The sequence below is a fragment of the Cuculus canorus genome, chromosome 13 (genome assembly GCF_017976375.1).
Source record: "Cuculus canorus isolate bCucCan1 chromosome 13, bCucCan1.pri, whole genome shotgun sequence".
NCBI classification, from domain to species: domain Eukaryota; kingdom Metazoa; phylum Chordata; class Aves; order Cuculiformes; family Cuculidae; genus Cuculus; species Cuculus canorus.
In genome coordinates this window covers 1,521,490-1,542,500 of record NC_071413.1, presented here as the reverse complement: position 1 = coordinate 1,542,500, position 21,011 = coordinate 1,521,490, and the positions used below count along the sequence as shown (strand labels likewise).

Below are 21,011 nucleotides of genomic sequence, written 5' to 3'. Positions count from 1 at the left end.
CTCTTTTTTTCTGTGCCTTTGTAAGGGAGAAGATTAATACCCTGCGACATAGTTCCCCTTTGGTTTCCACAGAGAATTTCCAGAGAGGTCAGTAGGAACCCCACATACAAAATTACTCTCCGGTACTTTTTCTTCTATGTCCTTTTTACTCAATTTAACAATTAAAACATCCTCCCACATCTCTTCGACTCAGTGTATGAGAGATGCGTGTCATCATCAGCAATAGTCATGTTTGTGTCAGCGTTTCCAAAGAAATCACTGTTTTCAGGTCAACAATAAAACTCAGTCGAGGCTGCAGCGTGGCACGTGGAGTTAGCTCTTGTCTTGGGAATCAGGATTTTTCTTGTCCACTTGGGAGGGGTGTGAATAAAATCATACTCTCCTGGAGAAATCAATGCATTTTACATAAAAAAAGGGCATAATCTTAGAGGTTTTTTGTTTTAGCCTCGCTGTATGCCATCCTGTTGGAGCATGGCTTTTGTAAGCTCTCCTTCCAGGAGCTCATAGATGCTTTCTTGGAAAGGAGTAGAAGACTTGCCACTGGTGTTGATAGGATGGAGAGGATGGTTGGACCTTAGGTACAGGGAAGCCATGGAACAGGCGACTCGTGGTGGGTGTTTGACTGCAACCAGCCGGGCATGGCCCAGGCAGGAATCTGTCTGTCAGCAGCTTGGATGGGTTTCAGGTTGGTACAAGACCCAGCACCATACGGTGATTGTTGCTGCCCGTGTTTGCTGGGTGCTCCTGTCCTGCACCCCGGAGCTGCCTCGTGTGGGATGGGAAGGACACCTGGTGCGCTGCATGGGTGGCACAGTGGTATCTTCTCATCACAAATGCTTGTCTTTGGATCAAAGTGTGAATGATGTGCAGTGCCACTTACGTGTATGATGTGAATCAGGGCTGAATTTGATCCAGATCCTGAGGTCTGGGCTGTGCTTTCTGCCGGCATAGTTTAAATAAGTGGGTTTCTTTTTAATCTGAAACCCAATAGTGCTTTAGGGGCGGTAAGAGCATCAGGGCTCTTTCTGCCTTTTACAGGCAGGTCAACTTAGAATCAGTGTGCAAAGAAAGTGGTGGAAGGATAATAAATTGATCCTGCAAGTCATGATCGGGGCTTATTTTCCTTCTTTTTTTCCTCTAAGCCACAATGAGTTCCCCCTGAAAGGCAGCTCACACTTATGCTTGGTCCATTTTTATGCATGTTTACTGTTTTAGGCATCCAACAGGCTTACGCGTGCTTTTTTAGTAACGCCTGCTGAAGCATGGAAAAGATCAACATTTCGTTTTCATTATATTTCATTTATTTCTTTTTTGGAGGAAGGCTTCCATAAAGTGTAAGATAGACATAACTAAAATAAGTTTCCACTGCAAGTGAAAGGCATTGGTAGTTAATGTGGCTCCTGATAAAGCAGCTGGATTGCAGGTTATGGTCAAAGATTTAGAAAAAAATGTCTGCTTGAGAATGTCTTTGGCCACAATAAAATGCTATCAAGGGAGGACTTCTACAAGGAGTAAAAGGCTACAAGAGTGGCCAGACAAAGACAGATTAGTTTGAGCACTTGGTTTGAGACTCCTGCAAAGCCGCTACTTGCAAACCATAGAATCCTTTGGTTGGAAAAGGCCTTTGAGATCATCCAGTCCAACCGTACCTGTCCCCTGCTAAACTACCCCTGAGCACCTCATCTACCCATCTTTTTAACTCCTCCAGGGATGGGGACTCCACCACCTCCCTGGGCAGTCTCTGCCACTGCCCGAGAACCCTTCCAGTGAAGAAATTTTTCCAGATGTCCAATACCTGTGTGGGGTGCAGAAAGGTGGCCACTGCCATCTTACAGGTATATTTAGTCTCTGGTTCTCTGATTTCCAGCGTTATGTGGCTATAATAGCATGAAATAGATCCCCCTACCTGATACCGAGATAGATATTACATCACTGCTGCTACAGCGCTCTGCTGCTAAAAGACTTTTTAAAGGATTTCTAATGATAATGAAAATATTCTGGTAGAGCATTAAGGATTTTGCGACTGAAATGTGTTTAATGTAAATATGCTGTCAGATCCCCTTCAAGTAATTGACAAGAGGAGATGATTAGCAGTGTTCTCAATAGTGTTTTTGCATAATCTTACATTTTGACAGAACTCTTCAGCAGCTTTTTTATTGTCAGTGCTCTGCAATCAGTAATACTTTTTCCTTGACATTTACTTTGTCGTTATAAATCTTGTAAGTGGTCATTTAACTTGTTCGGTATGCGTGTAAGAATATCATTACTAACACGCTGGAAAAAATGTCTTCCCGTTGAGGAACTATTGTGAAAGTAAACTTAAAACTCCCCTAAATGAAGTAGGTTGATGAGTGACTTTCCGAACTAAATACCTGTCTGTGAGCATCATCTTGCGCATTTCAAGGATGATTTTAAAATCACTTTCTTGTGAACGTTTGCCTGTGAGTCATTGAATTCAACACGGTGGTTGGATTTTTTTTCTTTTCAATCTGGTATTTTTTTAATTTAATGCCATTGTTCAGTTATGATAATTTACACCCAGCTGACCAAAATTAAACTCTTATGATCCATAAGCATTCATAATTATATAGTGCATGTAACGTTAATAGTCAATATAATAAACCTTCATCTTTATTGAAGCATCTCTTGTTTCTACAGCAGTTCTTTAATCTATCTCAATAGATTTCTAGTGTACAGCTCATATAGATTTGGTCAGTGACAAGGGTTAGAGTAGTCTTGTAGAACATTTACTTGTAGCTGTGAAAAGCCCACATTTATCAGAGGATTAGGTCGATCAGATTGTACCAGGATCAATGGAAGGACTGTGTGATCCCTCTTAGGCTGTAATGTGTTCACCTTCTTTGGAGAGAATTCACATACACACACATTTCTCTGTCTTAAAGCCATTTATCTCAGAATGTCAAATTGCAATAATTAACCATTATTGATCTTAAATTCAATTAACTTCATTAACACAGGTCATGATGAGGGTACTTGTAAGGGAAAGGCTCTTGACAAGTGTCTTCTCTTATATGACATTGAATGTTCACAATCAGGGCTATAAACTATTCATACTGTGCCACAGGAACATCTTTTAAAAATGACAAGAGTTTGGTTGGTGGCTCTGAAGCGACATTTTAATCCCCTCCCCCTCATCGCTTGGTTCTCAGGGTTTCGCAGCAAATTTTCTATTCAGGAATCAGTGAACCATTTGTTTCCTGCACATTATCTTAGTGTGGCATTAGAGCAAAACCCACCTATTCAAATAGCCTTCGGTTCAGTCGCAAGCGCTAGATAGAGACTCACTTACGGGAGCGTGTATTAGTATCGTTAGCAAATGAGTGAAATGAATATTCAGTGCTTCTTTTTGCTGCCCGGACAAAACAAGCTGGGCCATCTCCTAGAAGTAATCCTTAGAAGCTCTGCTTTCCAACTCCTAAGATTCATATTGCAGTCAATTGTTGTTTCTCTTAAATGAGAGCTGGACAAAAACTGTGAAAGGACACAAAGCTTTGTTGGCCCACAGTGAACCCCATTTTTTTTTTTTCGTAGAGAAACTTCATTATCAGTCGGGGTTCACAGTAGCTGAAATCGTGATTGAAATCGTTTGGATTTCTGCTGTACCATTCATAGAGTTGTATGGAGTTTATTGTAAGGAGGCGCTGCAACCAGAACAGCTATTGAAGCTACGGGATAAAGCGGGGATTTCAAGTCTGGGAGAACAATGAAGGATCAGCATGAAGGTCTTGTAGTACTTAAGTAGTTGTGATTGTTTACAAATAAACTTCCGAGTAGAATGACTCACTGTAATTTATTGACACATTTTAGGTGAAAACTTAATTTTTAGAAACTTCACAAGGCTGCAGCTCCAGAGATGCGTGTTAATATTCGTATGGTTTAATGCAGAGCTGGTGTTCTGGTTATATAAAACTGGTATGATTAGGAACAGATTAAGAGCAACCAATGATGGGGGAAGAGAACAGAATGTAAGGTGTAAGATTTTTTTTTCTTCGTCTAAAAAATGCTAAACTGTCATCAGAAGATTCTAAGAAAAATGGATAAAGAGAAATGACAACATCAGATTTGTTCTGAAACAGATTTCTGGGACAATTAAACGGTCATTTTGTCACTGCATTTGCTATTTCCACTCCAGTATACAAAGCATTCACTGAAAAGAGGCAGGGCAGAAGCAGAATGCTTTGATTACTGCATTTGAAGAAACTAAAGTTCTCTTACAACATCTGTTTGCTCAGTGAAGGATTATAATAATTAAGAGCTATTAGAGCCATATTGATAACTTTTATGCTCATGCCTGCTTGTCCTGGAGTTGGCTGTGAATCTCGTATTTGTTTACTCAATGCCCTGTGTGCTTTTTGGTGATGAAAAGATGCCACCAAAATGCTGGTATCAAGCAGAGCTTGTGTCACTGCGTGTTTTAATCCCAATCCATACTGAGAATTTGGCTTGCTCTCACCGCTTTGTTGATAGTGACCTCTATTTTTTTTTTTAAATCCTAGTATTATTAATCTTTGCAATTTCTGGTAAATATTTTTGTCCACTTGAGGAAATAGTAATTCTGTGCTTAGAAAAATTCTACCCAGAGTCCAAAACACAATGTACCTCCCAAATCAAAACTAGGGTCAAAGCGTAACATGAAGCTCTTTTCTCTGCTTATAACATTTGTTTCCCTCTGCAGTGTGTGCTAGTATGGAGCAGGAAACGCATTCTAACAAGTCTGTGGTACTTTACACCAAGCCACAGTCTTGGAAAGTGAAGGAAAACCAGTTTTGTCTTACTTAGAGTGGATCACATTTATCTATGATGAATAATTTATACAGCAAATGTAGGTGGGTTTTTTTTTCTGTTACTAATGCACATACTAATTGTATTTCTTAAGTTTATGTGAATATTTTCAGACTGTGGGGCTGCTTATGAGTTGTTTACTTCAACAGTTTGTGCCTGGGTCTTGCATGGCCAGTGGTGGTTCCCCTTGGTAGCTGGTTGGATACCCCTTAACCTCCCAATGGATCATGAGGAATTTTATGTTCCTGCGAATGCTGTTCATTTGTGACTTCAGTGTACTTGGAGGAAGGGCCTCCCTTCCTCAGTAGCGTAGAAGGATGGAGAGGAGAATGGGGACAGTGCATGAACGTTGATGAAACAGGAACGCGGAGACCCTGAACTGCCTCAGACCAAGCACCACTCGAGAATTCCTAGTGGGTGCTCACAATCCCTGTTACTCATTTGCCTATTTAACCTAATCCCGATGGTGCTGGTGCAAGGTTGTTTGTATGGTGATAGGGAAGGCCAAGGAAGTTTGTCTCCTTTTTCAGCAGGATCAGCCAGAAATCCCAGGCTTATGCTCATAGTGGCTGTGAAAACCTCTACTCTCCCAGAGTGCAAATGGGGAAGGAGAGAGATTCTCCAAAATATGATAGCAGGGATGGTCCTTCTGTCCCCCAGGACTCTTTAATGCTTCTCAGCCCTTCCATATGATTCCTGTGATTCTGTGTTGCTTCTGGTAATCAACTGTAGGCACACAGTGGGACACGAACTGTTCCCCAGTTTCTCTGCAGCTGTGGTACTTTGGGGAGTGAGTAGTGTTGTATATGTGTGACTGCAAATTTAGGGCAAAACCCATCAAAATCTGGCTTTCCTGAGCATGCGTAGTCTCTGAACTGTTACTCATGTGAAGTTTCTCATAAGCATGTTGTTTACTTCTAACTGTACAATAATGATGTCTGAAGGCAAATTTTTCATGAGCAAGTCTCTTAAAGAAGCTGTAGCGTTTTGTTCATTGTATGTGGGAGTAACTTGGGCCTTGGGTCTCACTTCAAGTGTTTTAATCTTCAGATTCCTTCTTGTCAAATATTTCTTGTAGAAGGCAGCAGGTGAACTCTTCAAGCGAGGCAGGTCTCAGCCGTATCCTCATGGAACCCTACCCATGGAAGAGTACACTGCGGTGCGATAGGGTTGTGTGCTCTTCTCCATGTTAGAAAGAAGCGGCGTTACATTTCACGGGTGGATAATTTGAGCAGATTTTAGAAAAACCCTGTTCAGCAGGTTGAATTCAGTTTAGGCCCCGGGCAGCAATCAAGGCAGAGCGCAGCTTTGGAGGAGAGAGGCATGATCCATCATGTTACATCTCCAGCGTGGTTCTGGTAGAACAGGTGTTCCCAGCGTAGCTGAGGTCCTGCTCTGTGCTGGGAGCACAAAGCTCTTTGGAGGAGAGTTGTGACAATGCTGCTTCTTGCTTCAAAAACCTTTCCTGTTTTCCCCATTATGAAAACAAGGTTGCTGGCAGTCTGCAAATTCGGCAGTTGTTGGATCCCAGCAGCTTGGCTCGGCGGAGATTTGTAACCACAGACTCCGGGCTGAGCACAATGCGTGCACCTGTGGGTATTTCACTGGGTATTTTAGCCTTAATAATTGTTTAAGCTGAAAACTGGCAATTATTTTCAATTATACACATAGATTGTACTCACATAAACACACTGTGAAGAAACATAGGAACAGAAACACAAGCGTAAGCCATCTTCTCATGTTTTGTGTAAACAGCTGAATTATAGATATTAACCTACAGGAGTTACAGGCTGCTTTACTTGTCTTCTCGTCTGGCACTAGGCGAGTAATTTTTAACTTCTTTGGATTTCCATCTTTGCAGCTATGAACTGGGAATAAGAATCTTTCTTCTGCAGGGTTACTGTGAAGAATTAAATGCTCGCTGAAGCTTTTGAACACCTCACTGGAGTGGTGCTGTCTAGTAAAGCTAGGTTGTTTCTAAGCCATCATTTAATGCTGTGGCATCCTGACTTTTCAGATGTGTATTTAACGAAAGAGATAATACACGAATGTGATCTTTGCGTAGGAATCTCTCCTTTCACAAACATCTTGACATTATTTGGTTTCAGAAAAATGAATGTCTCCCTTAGCAGAATGAGTAGAACTTTTCCTCTCTTAATTTGTAGGTGGCCTGTGTGATGCTTTTCGTATGACAGCGGAAAGTCTAAAGTGAATGGGAGACCCGAATCCCGTGCTGTCTTTCAAAGTACATAAACCCCAGGGAAGGTTGGCATACCGCGACATGAGGAAGAGGTGCCCGCTGTACACTTGCTTTGTTCTGCACTTAGATGGACTGCACTTTAATGACATAGAAACTTGTTTCTTATTATTGTCGCTTCCCTGTGTTGTCTTCTCCATGTAATTCTCAACTCGGAATGCTCGTAGCTGATTTGAGCTTTCTGAAGTTGCTCCAGAGGTAGTGTCAGTCCAGGATGCCGGGTCGGAGCGGAGGACGCTTCAATGTTTCCAGTGCCTAATGATAGCCACCCATTAGATTGGCACGCCGCGTCACATCCAGCCATGCTGGTTCCCAGGGACTTCATACTGCACTCTTATTGGCATGAAAAGGCTGCAGATTTACCAACATACAAAAAAAATCCAGCTAAACAAGCATTAATCATGCACATCACATCAAATTAACATGTTCGAAATTAATATTCTTGACCTTGCCAGTGGGCAGAATAATTAGCCTTGTGGCAGCATCCTGCTCCGGTGCGAGGACCGGCGACTTCAGCCGACGTGCGAGAGAAGTGCTGACCTCTCCACTTGGAAACAACATTTCTCTCCCATAATAGACAGTCCTGCCTCTATGAAACAGAACCCTTGACCTTTCTAACAGGACTAATGTCCCTGTCAAGGTGCTGGGTAATCAGTATTGCCGTGCCCTCCTAGAGACAGTGTTGTCGTTTGCCGCTCTTGCAAACAGGGCAGCCCCTCCTGCCTCCCCTTTCTGCCACCTAATGCCACCGTCTCTGCCAGGCAGCCACGGCACACGTACAATTTCAGTTCCATGTGAATTATCAGGCAGTCTCAGGATAGAAATAGCTTATGTTGTGGGTGAAATGTTTGCCTTTCCTCCTGTAAGTGGAAGGCCCGTGGAGTGGGAGTTTTCTAACAGACTAATATAACTCTTTTATGTGCCTTCATTTGCATTAGGGGTTTGATTGACTCCATCCACTGAGCTGGTTTTCTCTTGCCCATGCTCATTAATTTTGTCAGTGAGGTTCGTTGGCACAGTGAAATTGTCTCCATGCTGCTGCTTCTCTGGTGGTTTCCTCTGGACCCGTGTTCAGGCTGAGCCCTCTGAGTGGTCCCACCACAACTGGGAACTATCCCAGCGTTTTTCATCCATAGCTTACATCTTAAAAAGATATCCCATTTATTTATTAGGTGGCTGGTGTCTGCTTTAAAACTATTACTCCTCCCAATCCCTTTCTGCTGTTCCCTTCTTCAAGTGTGAGATGGGTATGGATTCGTTTTTAGGGCCGAGAAGCTTTTTTTTCAGTATGCACTCAAAACCAGATGGTTTGGGAAATGACCCTTAGTATTACATGATGATTTCAAACCATGCATAAGTAAATAATAAATCTGGTTGTAATTTTTTTAATAAAAACCTATTTGGTTAAAGCCAAAATATTTCCAAGGAACTGCATGGTTTTGATAAACTTTTGTAGTTGAGCATTTTTTCATGTAAGAAGAATATTTGAATGTTTTGGTACTTTTTAAAGCAAAGAGCTTATATACTCATTTAAATATAACCCAGTGAGCTAATTAAAAGAAAAGAAAAAGTCTTGGCGAAAAAAATGTAATTAGAACAAGACATTTCAAAAGTATCAAAATGAAATATTTGGATAGATCTAAGCCAAATATGTGGTCTCAGATGCATTTTTCAGGGGAAAAAAAAAGGGAAGAACTGTGCAATTAATTGGTTTTTGGAGTCCAGTAAAATATCACTTTAATGCTACGGTTGTGTGTTTCCACACAAACTCAAGGAGGTGTGTGCCTGACTGTGTTAGTTGTGGATGTTGCCATGGAAGGGATGAAACCACGTGATATTTTTCACCTTTCTGCTGGAGAGGGGCTCCAGCACTTGGGGTTTAGCCGATAGCTGTTTTGCTGGTGGGCATCTTTGAAGATTGCTGAGTTTGGCGCAGGACATAAGCGGAGCAGTGGCTGTTGGAGCTACCTGGGGACTTCCACTGCCTGCGGAAGCGTAATGGACCAGGGATATTTCTCTGGTCCCGTACAGAAGGTATCTGGTGCCTGTGTAGAACCGAGTGTGAGAGTATATTAGTGCATTTACAATATGTAGATCATTTTGGGCAGTGATGGATCACAGTTTATTTCCACTGGCAAAGGAATGATCCATAGCTCACTTATGAAGGTAATTCCCCTTTTTGTGGAAATGAATTGCATTACACCACAGCTTACTGTTATATTTTGATATCAAAAGTGTTAATTTCACTATTACCTAGCAGTTTAGTTAATAATTATAATAAATATTAATGAGGGGAACTGTCAGTTCTCAGCCTCTCTGTGGCTGAACCTGCAATAGGTTTCTGAATCTCTTTGATATCCTCATCTCTAGAAACCAAAGGCCACTCCACAGAACTGCTGTCCATTTTTTCTCAAGTACTGTGTCACAGTGACACTCCTGCTCAAATTGCAGGTGGTTTCTTACAGGTTATGCTGCCCTTTGAGATCTAAGCTAAAAACTTCTTTTAAAAACTGTAATTTTTTTTTTTGTTCTTTTACTCTGAAAAAAAATCTAAAAAAAAAATCCCCAGAAGCACCTAATTTCTTTCATTTCCTTCCTTATGAATTACTTCTGCCATCAGAATTGCCTTTAAAGTTGTTTTTTTTTCCTCAGACTTTGCTGTCACGGCATTGAAGAACAGTTTTACAGATGCCCCACTGTTTCAAACATTTACTCTACACTTGAAAAATATCGAACCATGAGTCTTTTTTTTTTTAACTAAGAAGGAAACGGCTGTGTAATGATGGGCTGGAGACGGGGCTTCGTAAAGACAATCTCTCTACCAGACAGTGAATCTCAGTGAAAAAATTTACCGTTGCCTCCTGATTTTATTCTCCGCTTTCATAGTCTCTTTGCTCTTCCTGTAGGTACCTAACCAAACAAGAAATTTCTCTGCTACGGCTGTCCTTGTCTTTCTTTTCTTGTGGTGAAGCTGTTGCCTTTATCTGTACTCAGCCAGACCATAGATCACCTCCCTCCTCTGAGCAGGATCTGGTGTGCAGGGAGGAACTGGAGATTCCCTTGGGTGCAGGTGGGCTCCTTCCCATGAATACCTGCACTGAATCCTGTACTTCCTGCTAGTGTGGGACTGAAGGTTGGCTTTAGCCTTCTCTCCTCTTCTGTCCCACATGCTGGTAACAATTTGATAGCGTTTTCTGAGGAGGAAGCGTGCTGTTTGCCTTGTGCGTAGAGCCTCTGAGGGCAAAGCCTTGGGAAGCTGCAAGCTCTTCAGCCACCATCAACCTGCCTGTGTGGGGTTGCAAGTCCAGAGTCTGCCAGCACAAGTTGGTCCAGAGCACGTTGGGTTACTTTATGCTGCTCTGAATAAGGAATTAGAAGCTACTGGCGTCAACTCCAGTTGAGGATGGTGCTTTAAGTCTTATGCTAAGATATTTTGTTGAGCACCCTCATCTCTTGCATAAATCTTTGGTGGATGAAGTTGGGGTTAATGTCATGTTCCTTCCCTACTCTCCTTTGTGCAGTGGAAAGAGCAGAAGGAGTTGTTCAAACCGCCAGTTGATCAAAGTTGTTGATTGCCGGGTTAAATTCCATACTGTTGCTTGCGCCTCATTTCCTGCATTTCTGGATCAAAGGCTGATGTCACTACTTGGCTTCATGACTTGAGCTTAGGAAGGAGAACAGCTATAGAGGCAGCAGCTCCTGGTTAACACGCAAATATGCTTGATAGTTGGTGAAAAGGGCAAAGAAAGCATGAAAGGTAAATAGATTTACATTTAAATGAGCTCATGCTGGAGGTTTTCCCTAATGTAAAAGTCAGTCTCTAAAAAAATGTGAATGTGACAATACAAGTGTTTCAGTCCAAACAAAATTCATAAGATTTCAGCAGTAAGAGAAATAAAAATGTAAAGAAAGCACCTTATTTAGGAGCTTGGTTTGTATTGGTGAGCGTGGGTCCTCAGGAGCGCTTTCCATGGTGTGAAGGATGGAGCCCCGAGCTTCGACATGGGCTGTGCTGCTGGGGATGGGTGGCATGCGTTCGCAGTAGTGCTCAGTGGGGACAGAAAGAGCGGGCGGGAACGAGATCTTTCCAATGAAGGCCGTGTGGCAATAACCTTGGATTTTCTTTCCCACTTAAAAAGGGAAGTATTCTTCAGTTTCACAACAGAGGCAAAGGAGTGGGAGTTTCAAAAGAAAACAGAAACGTTTCCACAAGGTGGAAATGAAAAAGGATACATTTGCTTCCAAATAATAAGTTTCATGCTGTCATCTCTTCCTGCCATCCTTCCTTATTCATATCACTGGGATACAGCGTGGTTGAGAAAGAGGTGGTTGGTATTTACACATGATCAGCAATTAGTTAAAATTTTTCAGCTTTAGAGAGCAATTTGAACTGCTTTGGTCTCCTTTGCTAAAGTGTTTGGTAGAGTTCAGAAACATGATGGAACAAATAACTAAGATGAAAACCAATCTGTACCGTCTAGGGAACTGGTTGAGTCCCCGTTCCTGGAGAGATTTAAAAGCTATGTGGAGGTGGTGCTTAGGGACAGGGTTTAGTAGTGACATCGGCAGTGTTAGGTTGGACTCCATGATCTTAAAGGTCTTTTCTAACCTAAATGATTCTATTCTACCCATAGGGGAATAAATAGTATTCAATGACATCCACCTTTTTGGATTCTTTGTAGTGGTTTCATTGCAAGTATTTGCAGGACCGGTCCTGATCCTTACTCATTGCCGACATGACTGTAAGGATTCTTGAAATCTTTTGAAAAAGCATAAGATAGGACAAAAGGCACAGCTCGGTTTCATTAGAGTGCATATACTTGTTCATAACCTCTGGTATTTGTATCAGCATCTTTGAAATGTCCTATAATAAAGTTTTTTAACATAATTAGTTCAAACTATTTTCTCCCAAATGTTAGAAATAGGATCCTTGCTCCATGAATTTTCTGCATGGAAATCATCTGAGCTGGGATATCTAATGACAATAATGGGTTGCTCTTAGGTGATGTGTTTGTGCTTCCAAAGGTTTATCTGAAGATCAGATTATAACTTTACATGCGTGGAGGAAGATTGGCTGCCATTCATCCATGTGAAAGAACAGCAGTGAATATTTCTGTATTTCCTAACTGAATGAAGAAATACTCCATGTGAAACTAAGAGCCTGATTTCATTGTTACTTTAACGGTTGTTTTGTCGCTTGTGGTTTCCTGGTAACATTTAAGTGCATCTTTGCTGAAAGAAGTCTGTAAGGTTCAATCCTGTGTAGGTGATAGCTGCTAGACTGTCCTACATTTTTCACTCTGTTGGTTAAAACAGATCTTTTTGGGGTGTTAACTGTTATCGTTCCCGCACTACTCCAGAGAAAGTTGAAAAACAAGTGTCTTCAACCACAGAGTCTACTGGAAACACCCCTTTTTTTTTTAAACTTCATAATCGTGTTTGTGAGAGTAAATTTGAAATTCCACTTAATACCAAAAAGTCATGTTCTATTTTTACTTTCTTGCTTAGCTGTAAATTAATGCATTATATAGAAATAGATAATTTTGATTGGTTAATGATCTCTCTCGGCGTTTCCGTAATTTTCTTGCCTAAAAGGAAAAACTTAGGTAGACTTTGTATATGTAGAATATGTGCACAGAAGCACTACAGTAAAAAAGAATGTGTTTACTGTCAGTTCCCAACTATGCTATTCAGGAAGAGTATCTTAGATTTACATCACCAGTTGCATTATATGAGGAGGGGAAAAGACAGGATCCCTGTTGGGTGTCCGTGTAGCTTATGCTGAGTAAATATTGACAAAGTAGTCTAAAGAGCAAACACTTTGACATTTGTAAGGTCCACTGGAAGGTCTTGTATATATTTATACAGCAAGAATGAGTACAGCATACCAATTTTCTTGAACTAGCTTCTGACATAATTCTGCGCGGGCTTTCTTGTTGAGAAAGGTATGTTTAAATGTGAACGGGTCATTTATTACACCCGTAATGAATACCCTCAAACTGCTCTTAGTGAGTGGTTTCCAAAGGTTACGTCATCTGCTTTTACCATCTCCTCTTCTGAAATATGATACTACTAATAATGCAAACTTTTTAAAAACCTCATTTTTTGATTGTTGTAACTGGCGCTTTTTTACTTTGTAGGAATTTTTAATGTTTGTTGTACTTTATATTTATTAAAGATTGAGTCTCAAAACTGTAATGAGCACAAAAACACTTGCTTAATTTAAATTGTGAATCTGTCTGTTAAGAAATGCATTAGGGGTAGGAGAAGCATAAGACATATTAATTGACAGACAGGAACTGCTGTCTCTGAGGTTGATACAAGTAATTTATTACTTTAGAAATGAATGCCACCTCCAGAATGTGCTTCATTAATTTCAAATTTAGTTTTAATTTCAAGCTGTTGCCCCTTGAGAAGAATAAGGTGGCAAATTATGTTTGAAGAGCAGATTTTTTTCTTGCTGTGAAGAAACACTAAATTTTAACTGTTTAATTTTACAAATAAGCACACTTCTTTGCTGAAACACTTAAGCAAACGTATGATCAGCAGAAACTAACATATTTTCTTGTCTTTACAACAGCCTATGTTTCAGATGAACTAAAAGCAGCAGCGCTGGTGGAAGAAGATGTGGAACCTGATGAAAATGCAGTTGATGGAGAGCCTTCAGCCAAATATGCATGTCCGGAAAAAGACTTCAGTAAGAACTGCCAAAGCTACCAAAACTCTCCAGCTGCTGAATTTTCTAGCCATGAAATGGACAGCGAGTCACATATCAGTGAGACGAGTGACCGCATGGCAGACTTCGAGAGTAGCTCTATTAAGAACGAGGAGGAGAGCAAGGAGGTTTCGGTACCACTGGAAGACTCTACTGTATCTGATAGTTTAGAACAAATGAAAGCCGTGTATAATAACTTCCTCTCCAATTCCTACTGGTCCAATCTCAATTTGAACCTTCACCAGCCGATTTCAGAGAAACCCAACGGTAGCAGCAGCAGTAGCAGCAGCAGCAGCAGCAGTTGTGGAAGTGGCAGCTTTGACTGGCACCAGACTGCTATGGCGAAAACGCTGCAGCAAGTTTCTCAGAGCAGAATTCTTCCCGAACCAAGTCTTTTTAGCACAGTTCAATTGTACAGACAAAGCAGTAAGCTTTACGGCTCTATATTTACTGGAGCCAGTAAATTCCGCTGTAAAGACTGCAGTGCTGCCTATGATACGTTAGTAGAATTAACAGTGCACATGAACGAAACGGGACATTATCGAGATGACAACCATGAAACTGATAACAATAACCCCAAAAGATGGTCCAAACCTCGTAAACGTTCTTTGCTTGAAATGGAAGGGAAAGAAGATGCCCAGAAAGTATTAAAGTGTATGTACTGTGGTCATTCATTTGAATCTCTTCAGGATTTGAGTGTTCATATGATCAAAACAAAACACTACCAAAAAGTGCCTCTGAAGGAACCTGTTACACCTGTAGCAGCAAAAATTATCCCAGCTACTAGAAAGAAAGCATCACTGGAGCTTGAACTGCCAAGTTCTCCAGACTCCACAGGTGGTACACCAAAAGCAACAATCTCGGATACCAATGATGCACTTCAAAAGAATGCTAATCCTTACATTACACCAAATAACCGCTACGGTCACCAGAACGGTGCCAGCTATGCCTGGCACTTTGAGGCGAGGAAATCTCAAATTCTGAAGTGCATGGAGTGTGGAAGTTCACATGACACTCTGCAGGAACTCACGGCCCACATGATGGTGACGGGACATTTTATTAAAGTCACCAACTCTGCCATGAAAAAAGGGAAACCTATTATAGAAACCCCAGCAACACCAACAATAACGTCCTTAGTAGATGAGAAGGTCCAGTCTGTGCCACTAGCTGCCACCACTTTCACGTCGCCTTCCAATACACCTTCTAGTGTTTCCCCTAAATTAAATGTTGAAATAAAAAAAGAAGTAGATAAAGAAAGAGGGGTAGCTGATGACAGAATGAAAGACAAAGAAAAGTCAAGTGAAGATGAGGAGAAGTATGATATCTCCTCAAAATACCATTACTTGACTGAAAATGACCTAGAAGAAAGCCCTAAGGGGGGATTAGATATATTGAAGTCATTAGAAAACACGGTTACATCAGCTATAAACAAAGCCCAGAATGGCACGCCAAGCTGGGGCGGCTACCCCAGCATTCATGCTGCCTATCAGCTGCCTAATATGATGAAGCTGTCATTGGGTTCGTCTGGGAAGAATACACCATTAAAAGCTATGTTTGGAAACAATGAACTAGTATCGCCAACTAAAAACCAGCCCTTGGTGTCTCCACCGAGCAGTCAGACCTCACCTGTGCCAAAAACAAACTTTCACGCCATGGAAGAACTGGTAAAGAAAGTCACCGAGAAGGTGGCAAAAGTGGAGGAAAAAATGAAAGAGCCTGAAGGAAAGCTTTCTCCGGTGAAGCGTGCGACGCCTTCGCCGTGCAGCAGTGAAGTCAGTGAACCCCTTAAGATGGAGTCCTCCAATGACGGTGGCTTTAAAAGCCAGCAGAACAGCCCAGTCCCTCAGAGAGATGGTTGCAAGGACAGTCCGACTGTAGAACCTGTGGAGAATGGGAAAGAGCCTGTGAAGTCCATTGTAAGTTCTCTAAGTAGCAGCACAGCCATTATAACTGATCATCCTCCTGAACAGCCATTTGTAAATCCATTAAGTGCACTGCAATCCGTCATGAATATTCACCTCGGGAAGGCCGCAAAGCCATCTTTGCCTGCTTTGGATCCAATGAGCATGCTTTTTAAAATGAGCAACAGTTTGGCAGAAAAGGCTGCGGTGGCCGCCCCACCTCTACAGTCCAAAAAACCAGACCACTTAGACCGTTATTTTTATCATGTCAACAATGACCAACCCATAGATTTGACGAAAGGCAAGAGTGACAAAAGCTGCTCTTTGGGTTCAGCGCTTTTGTCATCCACATCGACATCTTCTGCATCTTCTTCATCTACAGTGACAACAGCAAAGACATCTGCAGTCGTGTCATTCATGTCAAACTCGCCGCTACGCGAGAATGCCTTGTCAGATATATCTGATATGCTGAAGAACCTGACAGAAAGTCACACATCAAAATCTTCCACACCTTCCAGCATATCTGAGAAATCTGACATTGATGGTACCACAATAGAGGAACCAGAAGAGAGTACACCAGCTCAGAAAAGGAAGGGACGTCAGTCTAACTGGAACCCTCAGCACTTGCTCATCTTGCAGGCCCAGTTTGCAGCGAGTTTACGGCAGACTTCAGAGGGGAAATACATCATGTCAGACTTGAGCCCTCAGGAAAGAATGCACATTTCCAGGTTTACGGGACTTTCAATGACCACAATTAGCCACTGGCTAGCCAATGTGAAATACCAGCTCCGAAGGACGGGGGGAACTAAGTTCCTTAAAAATTTGGACACTGGGCACCCAGTGTTCTTTTGTAATGACTGTGCTTCACAGATCAGAACTCCTTCAACTTATATCAGTCATCTTGAATCGCATCTGGGTTTCAGGTTAAGAGACTTGTCCAAACTGTCCAGTGAACAGATTAATAATCAGATAGCACAAGCAAAGTCACCGTCGGAAAAACTGGTGACGTCCTCTCCAGAGGAAGATATGGGAACTTCTTACCAGTGCAAACTTTGTAACAGGACTTTTGCAAGCAAGCATGCTGTTAAACTTCATCTTAGTAAAACACATGGGAAGTCACCAGAGGATCATCTTCTGTATGTTTCGGAATTAGAGAAGCAGTAGCATTTGCTTTTGATTAAAATAACTGTAATTTGCTTTGAGGAAATCTGTCAAAGACGCCTTAAAGCTACTGTTTAGTTCTTGGCACATGTTCTTATTTTAACTCCAGAGTCGCTCTGGGCTGAACTGTTTTGTATAACTGTACAGTGTTTAAATAGAGGTGCATAATCAGCTGTTGTTACTGGTAAAATATGAAGGTTAAAATGCAGTGGTAAGTGTTTGGAACTTTGTGTAAATTGGATTTAGTTGCTGTGCATCCCTCTGATGCATCAAGCTGCATGCATTAACAGACAGTTTAATTAAGCATTTATACCTAATGCTGGTGCACTTTTCTCCATGTGACCGAAGTGTGCTGGTATTTCTCACCCTATAATCTTTAGCCCTCTGAGTACTTTGAAGCACTTTTGCATTAATTTGGTAAAAATGTATGGCTATGGTTTTTTTTAAACCCTTACCAGCTTAGTTCCGATGACGAATATGAACCTCCATTTATGCAGAGGTGGCTCACACCTTGAAATTTAAAGATATAATTTTCACATTGAAACATAGATGTATATATTGTATAGATTTCAAAATCTCTGATGGAAAATGTGAGTGTGGTTAATGCCGTTTTCTTTTTCTCCAGCATTTTTAGCAACAGTGGGTTTTGTACCTGATGAGCCCCAGGTATGAACTGTACCTATATATAGTGTATATTTCATTTTTTAGGCCTAACGGTTATTCTTTGGACATCCAAACATTGTAAATTATATGATGAAAGATACCGCAGATAGCATTTATAAAGTATTCAGAAACATTATTCTTGAAGCGAAGTATGTTTTGTTTTGTTTTGCTATACAGTACATCTATATTGATAGAGGTTCATGTTTAAATTATACATATTTATTAGCGTTGCTATCATTTTTTTTTTTTATTAAATCGTTTGAAGAAACAGAAGCCACGGACTGCATTCCTGGCCTGCATTCGAACTGTTTTGCACAACTTGACTTTTAAAGGTATTTATTAGTAAAAAAAAAGGAGAAAAAAAAGAATAAAAAATAAATAAAAAAGAGAAAATTCAAAATGAACTCAGTGCTCAAAGGGTTAAATCTATTTGAAAACAAACAAAAAAAAAACTTGTACTGTATTTCCTAAACATTGATAAAGCCTTTAAAATGTTTGTACTGTAATACTTTGCTTAAAAAGTTCCGAGGCATTCTGTGATATAACCTCTTTTACTTATTTATAAGCGCTCTTGGTTGTTATTTCCTATTGTAGAATGCCTTTTTATTTCGATTGGTAACTTTCTGTTTTGTTCTGCCTAATTATTCTCCCAAGATTCCATACTGCAGCTTTATCTTTAGGCATATGAAAGGTAACCCGTGGTTACCAGCACACTAAGTGATTCTGTTCGTCTCCATTTTTGGCAGTTAATTTGCAGAAGTAACTGACAGCTGACACCATACGAGAATCTATGTATAAAATATTGGCATGTAAACAGCACAGACACTGTAATGCACTCTGTGCCCTGTTTTGTTGTTGACAATGAAGCACCATTATATGACTCTTCATATAACCTTTTTTTCTACAGCAGCATTAAAATTGTCTTTTTGCTATAATTTTGTGTTGCGTTCACAATTATGTCTGAAATGTGCTACGACTAACGAGCACATTAAAATTAAATTGTATGCTATCTGTTTATGACTGAAGCTTGAGTAGGTTTCTTCATCTGCCAGGTGCTGGCAGTCAAAAGCTGCACATAAATCACTGGAGTTTTAGTGAACTTTAGCATTTAAAGAGCAGGGTAGCACTTATTCAAAGGCTGCATTAACGGGATTTTTTTCCCCCGGAAAAGATAAATGAGCGTTAAAAGTCCTTTTGAAGCATCAAGTAAGGCTGACGGGGAAGCCGGGGTTTATAAGCAGATCGGTGCTTTGCTGTGCTGGGGGTTCAGAGCGCGGCAGGTACCGCTGCTCGCACGCGTGCCTCAGTCTGCCGGTTGCACCGGTGGCACCTCATGGCCTCGAGCCTCCCTTTCCACCTGCCCGGCCTTTCCAAGTGACAGGAGTAGGAACCAGAGACTGATGACTTCCACTCTGCAGTGTTGAAGCGAGTCGTCTTATGGCCCTACGTGCTGTGTGCAGCCTTCCCCGCAGGTAGCAGCAGGGGAAAAGGAGATGAATAAACACATGCCAAACAACGCAAGCAAGCGGGAGCATTTATATGATAATGACAGACTTTTACTGGTGTTGACAGGTCACCCCATCAAAACCATTGCAAACAATTTGCATCTCTGAAGCACTTATATTACTCAGTACGTAAATAATGTGTTTTGCCAGTTGGGTGAACGCAGAGGCTGGAGATGGTTCCGTTGGAACCAAAACCACCATTACAGCACTTAAGAATCATGTCTCAAGTAATAACTTGCATGCAAATGTCAAATGTGCAGTTTCCTTTCTTTTTGATAAAAATCCACTGTCTTCCAGCAAGCAACTGGTTTAAATCTGTGGTCTTTCTGTCCTTTGACCCTCCTATGCTTCCTTCCGTCTTCCCTTCCATCTCTCTGTGTAGTTGTGAAGGCCGCTCCCATGCCCAGGGAAGCGGGGGAGAGCTGTTCAAAAAGCACGTTGATGTGGCACTTCAGGACATGTTTTTGTTGGCACGATGGGGTTGGGCTGACGGTTGAACTCAACGGTCTTGGAGAACTTTTCCAACCTTAATGACTTTATGGTTTTACATCTTCAAAAATGGAATGGAGTGTTGTGTTCATTCCGTAGCGGACACAGCTAAGCGGGCCTAGCGAGTGGGATTAAGAACTGGGACTTTGGGTTTTTAGCTCCTCTTTTGGCTCACAGTTGTATCTGATTTGAAGGTCTTTGTGTGTCAATGTTTATGGCCTCAGCAGCGCTGTTTTGCTTGTTGACTCTCCCATGCCAGAAGCCTCCCTCCTCAGCTGGGAGAGGCAGCCCGGCTGGAAGCCGCCTGGCCTGGCTGTCCTCACTTTTTGCAGATAGGTATTCTCAATGTAAACGCAGTCAAACTTTTACCTCTACAGCAGAAAATTCCTCCTTTGAAAATTTTAACAGCTTAAATATAGTATTTGGTTGCCAACCAGGGATTCACGCAGAAGGAGACTGGCAGATTGTTGCATATATTGTCAATCAGTGTATTTTTAAGAAGCGCTATTGATTTATAGTAATGCTGAAAGCTCTGTACGCAGTACTGATATCTGGGACATGGGAGGGTGTAAAAGCAAGAGTCTGGAGTATTCTACTCATTCTGAAGCTGTAGCTTAGAGGTTGAGCATTGCAAACACCAAACATCACTGCTACGACTATGCCTGACCTGCAAAAAGTTGATCCCTGGGCCTCACTTACCGAGGTCGGAGAGGACGTACCAGGTGAAAATTCAGGGAGCGACCGTGTCTGTTAGGCTGCACCAGAAATGGCTTTTTAATACACGTTTTAAATATGCTTGAAACTTTGCAAATGAATGGCTAGTCAGGTTCTGCATATCCCAAAGTTATTAAAATAAAGTTCAGCTTGCGTTTCTGCACCTCCAGGACCGGCATACCAATGCGGTTTCACATTAGAAAGAATTTAGAGAAGCAATGAACTAGAATAATGTTCTTTCCATCCCTACGCTGATATGTGTATTGGCATGGTAACTGTTAGCACTAACCAGATCACCAGCCTAGCTGTGGCGAGGGGATTCTTTTTTTCCTATTAGACAAACAGCCGAAGGTGTGGATGCGAGATTTTAGAATATGCAACCGCGTTCTGACTTTTTGCTTTGCATTTGATATTTTATTTAGAAATATGCAGATCGAGCGGGAGAGAAAACAAGATGCCTTAAGAAAGAGTTTAAAAATGAAATTGTGATGGGTGGGAAGAGCTTTAAATCACAGGTGTATAAAGGTGACCCTGGTCTAACCCCACCCAAGTAGTGGCTTGTTGCAGCATACTGTATATCTTCCAGCCATCACATTTACGCAGTATCTTAAAATAACATTTGTGATAAATGTGCAATTTAACTAATTTATGGTGCTATGATGTGCTCAGGGCTACATGCAAGATGAAAATCTTAAATGGAGCTTGAACAGCTCACTTCACAACAAGAAATCAATATGCCACATCTTAGAGAGCTGTTCACTGGAGTCAACATTTAGCAAAAAAACCCCTCTTGAATGTATCTT

The 21,011-nt window shown here is 41.3% G+C and overlaps 1 protein-coding gene across 3 annotated transcripts in view; it reads left to right on the top strand.

Annotated features, from left to right (window-relative positions):
• Positions 1–18,468, top strand: part of TSHZ3 (teashirt zinc finger homeobox 3) — a 65,722-nt gene extending 47,254 nt beyond the window's left edge. For all 3 annotated transcript variants that reach the window (XM_054079130.1, XM_054079128.1, XM_054079129.1), the window contains one exon: positions 13,641–18,468. In XM_054079130.1, the coding sequence (XP_053935105.1) occupies positions 13,641–16,840 (3,200 nt within the window). In that variant the 3' untranslated portion in view covers positions 16,841–18,468. The remainder of the gene's footprint in view (positions 1–13,640) is intronic.
• The last annotated feature ends 2,543 nt before the right edge of the window (positions 18,469–21,011 follow it).